The 13,043-nt window shown below is 44.1% G+C and overlaps 1 protein-coding gene across 4 annotated transcripts in view; it reads right to left on the reverse strand.

Annotated features, from left to right (window-relative positions):
- Positions 1-296: 296 nt before the first annotated feature.
- Positions 297-13,043, reverse strand: part of SCUBE2 (signal peptide, CUB domain and EGF like domain containing 2) — a 63,349-nt gene continuing 50,602 nt past the window's right edge. For 2 of the 4 annotated variants that reach the window (XM_069469548.1, XM_069469547.1), the window contains 7 exons: positions 10,424-10,594; positions 10,036-10,203; positions 9,166-9,327; positions 6,942-7,139; positions 5,570-5,722; positions 1,474-1,553; positions 297-788 (listed from right to left, as the gene is read on the reverse strand). In XM_069469548.1, coding sequence (XP_069325649.1) covers positions 636-788; positions 1,474-1,553; positions 5,570-5,722; positions 6,942-7,139; positions 9,166-9,327; positions 10,036-10,203; positions 10,424-10,594 — 1,085 coding nt within the window. In that variant the 3' untranslated portion in view covers positions 297-635. The remainder of the gene's footprint in view (positions 789-1,473; positions 1,554-5,569; positions 5,723-6,941; positions 7,140-9,165; positions 9,328-10,035; positions 10,204-10,423; positions 10,595-13,043) is intronic. The other 2 variants (XM_069469550.1, XM_069469549.1) reach the window with 2 other exon arrangements.

The following is a 13,043-nucleotide window of genomic DNA, read 5'->3' on the forward strand; positions in this document are numbered from 1 at the left end:
CTTTTTATTTCTAATTCTTTCTGCTTTAAGTATTTTTTAATGATCACTGCTTAGAACTCAAGCCCCTGGGATCAAACTTGTATCCCACAGACTGGTGAAGGCTGTGGAGGAATGGAGTCCTCCCAGGTCTCAGGGTGGGTGGAGGGCACCTGCAGAGCTCCCCCTCAACCCCTCGCCTGTTCTGCCTGGTCAGAGCCTGCACATGCGTGCAGAGGGCTCCTTTAGGGAGGGCCAGAATGGAGGAAGCTGACGTTTCAGACTAAGCAGCCCCTTCTGTGGCCTCTTTGCACCACAGAGTCCTTGAGGAGGAGTGAGACGCAAGAAGGGCAGGTGAGTCTCACCTCGACTGACTGAAGTCCAGCTAAGCCAGCCTTTGCTATATCCAAGCCAGCTGCCACAGCAATGAGAAGTGGGTGCCACTCAAAGCCATTCTCAGTCTACATCCACAACGCTGGGAAAGAAAAACCAAGTTCAATTTACCAAAATATCTGTATTATCTATAAAAATTGAACTCTAATGAGTCACTGATACTGGAGGCAGTGATATCTGACTGTGTGCCGACATGCAGAAGGCAGACAGCTCCGTCCCAACACGCCCACAGCAGAACATTTACACTGAGTGGCATGTGAGCAGAGTCATTTGTAAGGCCTCAAAAACCTGGACACTTTGGAACGTAGCAATCGGATGAAAGATCTTGGAAACATCTCTCGGGACTCCTGGGCTGTGTACTTGAAATAGTTCTGGGGGTGGGCCAGGACATCAAACAGAGCCTTGATCAGTTTCTTATCCTAAAAAGAACAGAATTTTTGTTACTGGGCCAAAAAATATTTAAATATTCTGACATTTTGCAATGAAACTATTAATATAATGACCCAGTATTAGGTAGTAGGTTGATTAGCTGAAAAACACTTCGTGAAAATTGTTTCCTATGATTTTTGTCTTCTTTCCAGGTTTCATTTTTCCTAATTATCTACAATAAGTATTACTTTTATAAATAAAAAGTTAATATGTAAAAAACCATTTTGTTTTCCTCAACCAGATGAATGCAACACTGGGATTTGGGAATATTTATAAGGTTAGTGATGTGGCAAGTGTTCATTGCTAATTACTTGTATGTAGCTAAACTTTGGTGAAATTTAGGCTTGAAGTATGATAAAAAAGGAGCCAAGGATCCTCAACTATTTGGAATTAATATGAAAACATTACTTGTCACTGGCTTGGATTTATAAGCAAATTTCCTCTTGTGCCTCTGCAAATTTCCAAATTAAAAAATATAACTTCGCTTGATACAATAAAGACAGCAATCTGATTCTTTTAAAAAAAATTAAGTCTGGTGAAGGTATAAAACTGACCTCGGCCCAGGGCAGGCTCGGTGTCTGAAGGCAGCAATATGGAGCAGGAGGGGAACCTTCTCCCTCAGTGCTTGGGGAGATCGGTGGGTAACAGCTGTGTCCACCTGAGGCACATACTTACCTTGAGTATTTCCTGATGGTTCTCAGATGCATAGAGCCTGCCATCTCGAACTATGTCTTCAATGAGTTCCTGGTAGTCCTCTGTTGGAATAAAGGACATATTTTGCATTCATATGGTTTAGGTATTTCCAAACTCACTTTTTCACTTTTTGCTAAGGTCCTGAGAAATGCCCCTTTTGTAGCTGCTATCAGAACACTTACCATTCTGATACTGAGAAAGCAATCGAGAGACCCTCCCCAGACTCCCCCGACCACCTCCACTCACCCATCAGCATCTACATTCACCTTCCCTGTTCCCACTTCCCCCAGATAAGCCCTCTGTGCATCCAGTCAAGGCCCATTCCTCCACTTGGCACACCGATCCACCTTCTCTCACCAAATCAAGGGCATTGGTCTAGTAATTCTGCTCTTTCTTTCCTACATGATAAAATTTTCTTTCTCTACTGATCTCTCCCACCAGCATGCAAACATGCTGTTATGTCTCTGATCTTAAAAAATCCCTGCCTTAACCTCATTTTCCCCTCCAGTTTCCATCCCACTTCTCTGATCTTCATTGCAGCAAAAATCCTTGAATTGTCAATACCCACTGTCTCTGGTTCTTTTCCTTTCTCTCCTAAAGGCCCCCACCACTCCTCCATAATTGCTTGTTTTTGTTTTTAAGAGATGGGGTCTTGCTCAGTTACCCAGGCTGGAGTACAGTGGTGTGATAATATTTCACTGTAGCCTCAAACTCCTGGGCTCAAGTGATCTCCTGTCTCAGCCTCCTGAGTAGCTGGGATTACAGGTGCATGCCACCACACCTGACTCCCAAAACTGCTTGTTAAGATCAGCAATGACCTTCATGTTGCCAAATCCCAATGGTTAACTTTTGGTCTTCATCTCTCTTGAAGCATTTGACCTGGCTGATCACCCCTTGTCCTTGATCGAGTTCTTCACTCAGCTTCCTGGAAACCATGCTCTTTGGTTTCTCTTCTACTTTACCCTCTGAGGTTTCTTTGCTTTTCCTTCTCTTTCTGGTCTTTTACTCGAAGAGCATCCCAGGACTTAGTCTTTGGTCCTCCTCTCTTTGAGAGCACATCCAGGCTTTCCTTTCCTTTCCAATCCCTCCAGCTTTTGCTCTCTATCCTCATATTATGTAAAACAATCAAGCGTCTTACCCACCAAGCAACACTCTTCTCTCCTTTGTTTGAATGGGACTTTGGGATGAAGAATGTGGCTGGTTGGGGAGGAAGAAAGCTATATTTGCTTTCTTATTAATATTTTTTGTCTTGATATACACATTAAATGCAGTACACACTATAATCCTTCTCCAAACATAAATCCTCTCCCCTTTAAAATCTAGCTTATTTCCTACAGTCATAATTCAAATCAAGCATATGCAAAGCACAATCTTTTCCAAATTCCAAACACAGAAAAAAATGCTTCTTTGTATGCATATCATGTGCAAGAAGGCCAAACAGATTGTAAGAACAGCATTGAAACTGTGTAGGAGGAGCTCTTGAAAAGTTTCAGTTAGGAGATGGTAAATGGGAATGAATAGTATAATATTCACAATAACTAATTTGATACTTTTACAATATCATTGATATCTTTCTTTAGTGTGGTACCTTTCTTCATATTCTTTTATCTTAGTGGATATAAAATATAAGAAAGAGTACAACTTATTTTTGTCTTGAATCCCTCTGCTGCAGTGTCTCTGCCTCAGAGAATCAGCTCCTTTTGATAATGAGAGTTCACCATTAAGATGTCAGTTGCTGCGCTGCATTGTGGGGTAGTAGAAAACTGGACAGCTGTTTGCCCCTATTCCAAATGCTTCCAGACTGTTGTCTTTTAAAAAATATTTGCTCTGCTTTTAACAACTACTGTGTCTCCTCACTTGTTCCAACTCATTAGAAATGCAGTAAAGCGTCATAGGTAAGAATCCAAGCTGGAATCTCAAAGACCTGGATCAATCTCAGCTTTGCAACTTTGTCACAATGTGACCTTAGGCCAGACACTTAAATCCTTAAGCCTGAGTGGCTTTGTCTGTAAAATCAGGAAATAATTGTGTCTATTTCATGGGGTGATTGTGAGGAATGCACCGTGTAAAAGGCACTTTGGCACATACCTGGTGGTCAGCAATGCTTGATACATATCAGTCATGACTACAGTTCTCACCGCTCTCCAGCAGTCAGGGGGCTAGTCTGGAGCAGCCTCCCATGTACCTTCTAAATGTGGTTTCTATTCTCTGGATTGAAAAGCAAATATCAAACTTGTTTCAAATATATGTTTTTTAAAAAAAAAACAAAAAAACAGACTCTGAGTGAGGACCTAAGGAGCTTCAGTATGGCCAAAGTAGCAGTTTTCAACTATTTTCTGCTGTGACACATGCAAGACACACTTTCATGGGCCTAACCAGTGTTTCATGTAATTTCCCTCAGTTCAAGCAACAACTCTTTTAATTAAAAAAAAAATTAAGACATTTTCATGTGTCACAAAGGCAGAATTGAAAATGTGGAGCTTTGGTGACATTTATTCTGGAGTGTCAGTGTCTTTTTTTTGTTTCCTTCCTGATTCCAGATAGGAGACTTTCCTGGTTGGTTGCTTTCAGGTAAGTGAGGCTCTCTGCCTCTCTCAGCAGGGCCATGTGGGAGGCATTTGTGTCTACTCCAGAAGGCAGACACTAAGACCTCTTGTCTTAGGAGTTTGACATTATTTCAGGCAACTGTATGACAGGGATGATAATCCTGGCCTTTGTTACATGTTAGAAATAAACTATGTGAAGTGTTTTTAGGAAAGCCTGACACTTCCTAAAGTGCTTTAGGAAAGGATACTAACATGAAGGATACTATCTTTCCAAATATCTAATTTTGGCACTTGTCTGCCTAAAAACCTTCAAGGCTCCTCATAAGATTAGGTCTACCCTGCCCCGCCCCACCCCGAGCTTGGCCTTCAAGGCTCTTCCCAGCATAACCCCATCCCTTCTAGTTTCCTCTCTTACTGCCAAGCCCCCTGCACCCTACCCACAGGCCAAATCAGACTGTTCCTCAGTTCCCACACATGCTAGATCCTCCATCCTTTGGCCTATGTCATTCTCTCTTTCTGAATGTTTTACTTCCCCCAAAACTTACATGTTTTATCAAGACCCAAATCTCTTGAGACTTTGCTCTATTCCTTCTGAAATCCCATGCAAAATTAACTGCTGGTCCTTCTTCTGTGCTCACATAGTGCTTTCTACATGCATTATTATAGCATCTATGACAATATACACATTTTTGTGTTTCTGTCACTAACCAGGTTGTTGGTGACAATGCCTGGCATAGTAGATGCTCATTAAATAGTTGTTGGATGAATGAATGAATAACTTCATACATGAACAGATGCCTCTTCCCCCACAAGACTGTGAGGTCTTCCAGGATAAGGTCTAGTTCATGTTATGCTCCTAGTAACCAAGTCTGGGAGCTGAGTAGGGCCCCAGGGCTCAGATGGGCCACCTCTTCATTTAACATGAAGAAATGAAACCAGAAGTCATCTGATTTGCCCAAGATCACATAGCAAGTCAGTGGCAAAGTCAGGAGCATAAAAGTTATGGTCTCCTCTCTTACTGCCTCTGAGGGAGGGACCTTTGCCCTCCCTCAGAATTCTATATAATAAAAGCCACAATCATAAGACGTTAATATTTATTGAGCAATTACTATTAATATATGCTGGGCACTGCATCAAGTCCTTCAGGAACTCTCACTGAACTCGCACATGAAGTCTAATGATTATCTTCACTTACACGTTAAGAACATGAGGCTTAGAGATGGTAAGTAATGTACACAAAGTCACAGAAGATATTACAGCCAGGCTGTCTGATTCCAATGCCCATGTTCGTATCCACCAAGCTACGCTCACTTTTAGTATATTTTCTAAAATGTCTTTTCAGCCTAGTCAGTGTCCCCAAATGCCTGTTTAAAATTTGGCACTGTGAGTCAGCAATGTCCTTTCCCCTCATCCTGCCTGCCTTTCTGAGCATGTGTGCTTGTCAGCAATCTGCCAGCTGGCTCAGAAGTTGCTTCTGTTCAAAGCAGAGAAGCTCCTTCCACTTGCCGCAGGCTAAGCTTCCCAGTGCTTACCATCATATGTCACGTATGGGACCTGGAACCCTCTGGCACTGTTCCCTTCATTGGACTTAAACTGAATCCACAGCTTCTTTGACCTGGAGGTGAAGGCGATGGGGCGTTCGTAGGTCTGGCAGGTTTCATATGTCGTCACAGAATTGGTCGAAGCTGCCAAGGGAAGTTGGGAGGGGGTGGGGTTCAAGACTCATCACTGATCAGGCAGACAATAAACGTGCATCTTTCCAAACACTCAAACCTTAAACAAGCTACACTCAACAGCTCCTCAGGCCCAGCTGAGCCATCGTAACAGTCAAAAGTCCTGGAGATAGAGTAGATTCAGCTGGTGACGGTGGGGCCCCAAGGAAGGCTAAGCCTGGAAGGCCCCTGGCTAGGCAAACGGCAGCAGCCCGGGCTGTAGCCTTCACTTAGCAGCTGAGGAGGGGGCCTCAAATTCCAGAGCTGACCTGATATTCCCTACTAATAATTAGAAAAGCCATTTCCTACATGCTTCCTAAGACCAGGCAGTGTGCTAAGCATGTTATGGGCTTTATCTCATTTAATTCTCTGAAAATCACAGAAAGTTGGTGCAATTGTCACCTCTTCTATAGAGAGATTAAGTACTTGCCCAGGATCACACAGCCAGCTTATGGTAAAGTCAGGATTTGAACCTACACCTGACGTTAGACATTTTAACTATTAATAAGAATAGCAAACACTGATATAACGGCTCCATGTGTCATTATTATTCTGTTTTTACAAACACGGACTCCTTTACCCCTCATAGTAACCCTATGAGGTAGCAACTTTTATTATCCCCATTTTAACAGACGAGGAGACTGAAGTGCAGAAAGAGTAGAATGTAAGCCCGAGATCACAAAGCCAACAGGGTGGAGCTGGGATGGAGGTCCAGGCAGTCTGGCTGTGGAACCGACTCATTACACTGACCCTAAGCTGTGTTAACAGCAGTGTCCATTTGTGGACACTGGGCCGTGAGTCAGGATAGGAGGACAGGTCCCCTCCTGGCTGGGCCGTGCCCTTGGCCTTTGTCAGTCCTCTAGCCATGAGTTGCTCCCCAGGGTGAGGCCAGCGCTACATGGTCCTCAATGGCTTTCTGTGTCCTTATGAAAGAGGCTCCAACACACCCAGTGAGCACAGAGGGGAAGACTGACTTGCCGGGTCACTACCTCTGGGGTTCAACAAGAGGACTCAGTGTGTGGTTTTAGTCTCAATTTTGTTTCTCAGCAAACTCCATAAACTCATGTCCCATCTCTGTTCTAACATGGAAGTGACATTCTAGGCCTGCTCCTCACATTTAAAGCCTGGGGAGCAGGTCGTCAGTCTTCCCAGCTGGCCTTAGCGGGGGAGGGAAGCAGAGAGCGAGACGCACAGGTTTTCCGCATCACCAGGTAGTCTCCACAGTCGTCCTCTATGGGCAGGAAGATCTCAGGGACCACGATCAAGATGCGGCGCTTAGGGGGTGGGTTGATGGTCCACGTACACTCGGTGTTGGCTGGGTAATTGCCTGGGTAGTTTGGGGATTCAATGTATCCAGTGAAATCTCCCAGCTCCCCTCCACATCTTCTGTCTGGAAAAGGAAATGGCATGAGTTATGAAGGCACAACGCTGTTGTCTCTCTGTCACGGCCACCTCTAGCTTGGCTGAGAACTACAGCATCCCTGTTGCCATTGAGGAATGGGGTATAGAAGTGACACCATCTGGGAATGAGTCTGTCCTACAATGCCCAGGGCCCGCTTTGGGCGCCAAACCATGAACTCCCCACGACGAGTCCACCCCTCTGAGTGCCCGAGGCACTATTTTCTCATTACCCTGAAGCCGCTCAAGGTCAGGGGCAGGTGTTTGTGAACAAAAGGATAAATTTGGCTTTCTGTATTTTGTCTACAAAGTCCGAGTGCCAAGGGAACCCAGGACACAGAACTTATAGGTCCATTAAAATAGGAGAACAGAGCTTATTGCTCAGCAAAGAATATTTGACCTTTTCTTAGACAATTTTGATGAAGACAGACATTTTTTCACTTTTCTCTCCAGTTAGGAACAGTATTTTAATTTTAAGGGAGTAAGAAAATTCCAATTAGCTATCCGTGGGTACGGGGCATGCTGGATGCTCAGCTCTGGCGCCAAAGCAAGGACTGCACGCACACACTCATGTGCAGGCACCCCCGCTCCGACCCCAGCACCGCTGCCCACACACCCCAGAAACATTACCCAGAGTTCTGGGAGCTCAGAAGTGAGAGAGACACAGTCTTGGCTCTCAATGAGCTTATTATTTAATACTGTCAGGTAAACCTGTGCAAGAGAAGATGTTGAAGGGATTACTTTTTTCCTCTTTAATTATAACTGGGATTTGTTACTACTAGCAGAAAAAAATAAAGAGGCTTTTCTTCTTGAACGAAAAGAGGGGAAGGGAGAACTGTGGAGTGGAGAACTGCCTTCAAGCCTGAGGGGCTCCCCTAGGATCTTGGCCATGTGGCTCCTAATTGGCAGCAAAGGGCCAGGTGGTGAGAAGACAAGGAAGCAGATGCATCTTGGTATGAGAACGAATTTTCTAACGCTGTGAATTTCCCCAAAGTCTCAGTTACCAACAGACTAGGAGATGAGAGGTAGTGAGCTTCCTGTCACCGCAGGTATTCAAGAAGAGACTAGACAGCTACTTATAAAGATGTTGTTAAAAGGACTTCATTGGGATAGAGAGAAAACTAGATAAGCTTCCAGTCATAAAACTCAAATGGTTCAGTGCCCCCCCCAATCCCAAGCATCTCCAGTTTGGGGAGGCCTCTTTGCCCCTCAGGATTGCTGTCTTAAAGATACTTAATTAACTGATATTTACTTTTGGTCTTTACTAATGAATTTTGATTATAATTTTGGTTATAAATAATGGTTTTTTTAAAAAAAACCCAAACAGCAGGTCCTTAACTGATTTTCTTCTCCCTTCCTGAAAAACACAAATGAATCTCCTTAGCGTGGCAGTCAAGGCTTCCCCTCCTGGTCTGCCCGAGACTCCCTTCAGCACATTCTATGCCGAGGTCCAGGGGTCTCTTCCCAAAAGGCCTTTTGCTTTCCTGAGTCTGTGCTTCCCCCAGATGCTCTCTCAGGCATAAAGCTCTTTCTCCTGCTCTTCCCCCACCCTCTCCATCAAAACCTTCTCACACCCTTCAGAAGCCTTTCCCCATCTCTCCAGATGGAGCCAATTGCTCCTTCCTCTGCAATCCCACAGCCTGGGCTCCCTGCAGGCTCAGCGATGCTGACTTATTCCGCTTGGCATCAACCGAATTCCCAGCAGAGTGCCTGGCACATAATAAGTCCTCAAACAACGCATGCTGAGCAACGCTGGACTGAAATTATGCACCAGGGAGGAAATCAAGGCAAGTACAGCTTGTGAATGAGCCCTGAGAAGTATCCAGGATCAATATAATGGTGAGTAGCTCTGTAGGATCAAGCCGGGCTCTCCCTCCATGCTGAGTTGCATGGCTGTGAGCTAGCGTAATGCCTACATGGTTCTGAATGAACCTGGGACCCCTGCCCCCTGCCCTGAGTTGGACCCAGACACTTGCCTTCTTAATTAAGACTGTGAGAAGCCTTAGAGAGAGACCTACTTTTACACTGGGTTATGTTTGTGGAGCCATCAAAGTCAGTTGTAGTATTTCCTGGGCAGGAAACACAATTATTTTTTCCAAATTCTGGCTGGTATGTCCCCGCTGGGCAACGAATGCATCGGTGAGTGGTGGTGTTGTAGAAATGTCCAGGTGAACACTGAACTGTGGGGACAGGGGAGGGTGAAAGGAATGGAAAAAAAAATTGTGTCAAATGCAGCACAAATGGTTTCAAAGTTTGTGAAATAAACTATGCCCAAATGAAGTAGGGCTTTCCAACCAATCTGGGGCTAATCAACACTTAATTCCCTAAATAGCCAGTTTGAGTGGGACTCATGACACTGAGAAAAATAAACAGGAACAAGATACGTGTATATCTTTAAAGACTTTATAGTTCACACAGAGTCAGGCATCAACAATCACAACTCAAGTCTTCATGCAGAGCACATTCATGAGTACTGAGGAGGTACAGAACCAAGGCTGGATGTCGAGTTGGGCTCCCTGGGAAGAGGCAGGGAGTGTGGTCTGGAGAAGAGGTATAGGAGGGGGAAGCTCTAGGTCAGGGCACTGAGACAGAGGAGGCTACAGGGAAGGAGCGAGGGAGCCTCTGTCCACAACTGGCTTATTAGTGCCTGATCGTCCCTTGTCAGTCCTGTTTGAAGGGGCCAAGGCAGCTGGAGAAGACCTTGTCCAGGGATTCCGGTGCTCCCTGCACGTCCTGCAGGGGTGGATGGAGCTGGGGACCTACACCCCAGACACTGGGGCACCACATAGTGCACCTCTGGGCTGGGCTTGATGAGAGCGTCACTAGACTCCCATGGTACTTAAAAGGGAAATTTAGTTCCAGAGAAAGGCAAGCTGCCAAGGGCTCACCTCTGGTTTCACAGTCCTGGAAGGAAGTAGCTCCCTGATGTTTGGTGGGGAGGCCTCCTCCACAGGGGAAGCAGGAAGTTCGGCCAGGTTCAGGCTGGAATGTGCCCAGGGCACAGAGCTGGCAAGGTGCAAAGCCATCTGCTGAATATTCACCAGGTTGGCACAGACCTGGGGGGACAATGGCCCTAGGTGAGCAAGGTCCCCCAGGCAGATCCCTTCCCACCACTCTCCAGATGAGAGCCAACGATGAACCCAACAATGGTCCCTGCTCATAGGAAGCCCAAGCGAGGGTGTATCCTCTGGGGCCCTTGAGATGTCACTTGTGCCTGCTGTCTAAACAATGACATTGGAGCTGGGAGAAGTAGGAAGGGACACAGAGCATCCTTACCTCCACATTCGGACACATTCCAAGCTTCTGGCGTCTTCAGGGCCCCAGGATTTTCTGGTCTTGGGCATGGTTCACAAGTGATTTGTCCTTCCTCATTTTGGAAGGTTCCGTTTGGACAAAAAATGCAGCGTCCTTGTGCTCCATCATAATATGTCCCAGCCCTGCAACTGACTAGCCAAAGGGGAAAATGATCTGGTCAGTGTGGGGACAGAGGCTGAGGAAGGATGCTGTGAGTTCTGGAGATGAAGGTAAATAGCATCGACCACACACTCCCCAGTGCAAACTCCCTGAATACAAAGTGTGCACACATCTGCACGCCATGATCCCTATCGCCTTTGTTGAAGGTGTTTACAGGTCTGCCACTCCTTAGCCCATGAGCTCCTTGAGGGAAGGGATCACAGGCGTCCTAATTATTTTTCTAGCTCAAGTACTTGATGGTTGAAGAGATATAAAAAATCCTGGCTCTCCCTACTTCACAGGGCTATCAGAAGGATTATAAAGGTGAAGATCATTCATTGAACATAGGTCTAGTGCTGGAAGAAATGAGAGGACAGTGCTATTAATTCTGTTTGGTGGCATCCCATAAGGCTTCCGACAGGATGTCACATTTGTGTCAAGCCTTGAAGGACGAATAGGATCTCCCCAGGTGGGAAAGGAGGCAGGTTGTAAAGATTCATACATGAATTATGGAAGGAGAGAGAAGAAAGAAAGGTTGGGGATAGACTGAAAAAGTTCTTGAGTGCCAGGAATTTGGATTTTATTCTGCAGGTAAAGGATCCATCAAAAGGAGAGGAGCCAGGCACAGTGGCATGTGCCTGTAGTCCCAGCAACTCTGGAGGTTAAGGTAGAAGGACTGCTTGAGCCCAGGAGTTCGAGGCCAGCCTGGGCAATACAGTGAGACCTTGTCTCTAAATATATATATGTGTGTGTGTGTGTGTGTGTGTGTGTGTATATATATAGAGAGAGAGAGAGAGAGAGAGAGAAGGGAGGGCAATATGACCACAAGCTGTGCTTTGAAAAGGTCAGTCTCTGGAGGCTGGCTGGGGTGGGTGGTAATCTCAAGAGTCTTACAAAATAGCACACTTCAGATATGTAATAAAATTAAAACAACAAAGAATAAACTCTGACACATGTCTCCTGAAAGATAAATAATAAGAAAATTTGTAAACTGTGCTTCTATTTCTGGTGCTGTTAGTTAAATATGGATTTATACCTTATTTTAGGGTATGAATAGGAAGTAAATGTATATTAAAACATCATACTCATAGCCACCAAGATAGCCTTTCTAATGGCTAACATTTGTTGAGTAGTTATAATACACTAGGCACCATGCCACAAAATTTACATACATTATTTCATTTATTCCTCAATATAACACTAAAGATCTTTAGCTGCTATTAATAGCTCCATTTTAAGAAACAGAGACTTAGAGAAGTTAATAACTTGGCTAAGGTCCCACAGCTAATTTGTGAAATACACCTGTGGTAAAATCAAGAACTTTGAGTTTAAGGAGGAAAAAGGTTACTTAACAGAAGTGTAGACTTAAGCATAACTCAAGACTTTGCCAAGGATTCTCTATGGGGCTAGGAGAGTTTGATTGGAACAAACACACTCTCTTTTATACTTAAGTTGCCAAGAAATAGAAAAAAAAAATCACACAATAAAGTTAGCTATTATATCTCTCCAATGTCTGTAAGGGGGGAAATCTGTTTTCATTCCATTCTATTATACAAATGCAATTTGCAATATATATTCTTAGGGTTAAACATGGCTAAGTTTTCTGTCACGAGCAATAAAAATGTCTTTTCATTATCTACTCCATAATCCAAAAAAAAAAAAAAAAACAAAACCAAAAAACATGAGACTTTTGGATCATAGTAAGCCAAGGTATGATATATTTAAAATATTATTTCTACAATTAAATGTAACCAATCAAGAAAGGCTACCCTAACATCTCAATTTTTTTTTTTTTTGGCAGAAAAACAGTCTCACTATGTTACTCAGGCTGGTCTCAAACAATCCTCCTGCCTCGGCCTCTAAAGATGCTAGGATTACAAGGTGTGAGCCACCACGTCTGGCCAAATATCTAAATCTTAATACTTTTTTATATTGTTTGGGTTTTCTTTTATAATATGCACGTATCATTTTAATACAATTTTATTCTTTTGGGGTTTTTTTGTTTGTTTTTCTTTCTGCATTTTTATTTTTCCCCGCCCTGTCACTGGTCTATACAATTTTAGATTTAAAAAAAAATTAAAAATTAAAAGTGAACCAACTCTCGCTTTCTTGGCAAACAACATTTTAATGAGTCCGACACATAAATCTGTAGCAAACAGAGTCTATAATTCCAGACTTTTTCTCTAAATGCAGCCCTGGATAATGGATAATGGTTTCCAAAATCATTCTGGTTCCAGCCTATCTCCCAGCAAAAGCTGGGCTGAACTATGCACTAGGAGTTCACCACGTTTTTATTTTACTCTGTGTCCCATCTGACTATCCCAGTGTCTACAGCAGGCCAGTAAATAAGAGAATAATTCTTTCTGGCTCTAACAAGCTGACCTGTCATGAAGACCGGCAGAAGGTAAATAAAACCAAGGCTGTCCACAGCTGCCTCTGCCCA

The sequence above is a fragment of the Eulemur rufifrons genome, chromosome 6 (genome assembly GCF_041146395.1).
Source record: "Eulemur rufifrons isolate Redbay chromosome 6, OSU_ERuf_1, whole genome shotgun sequence".
In the NCBI taxonomy this organism is placed as follows: Eukaryota; Metazoa; Chordata; class Mammalia; order Primates; family Lemuridae; genus Eulemur; species Eulemur rufifrons.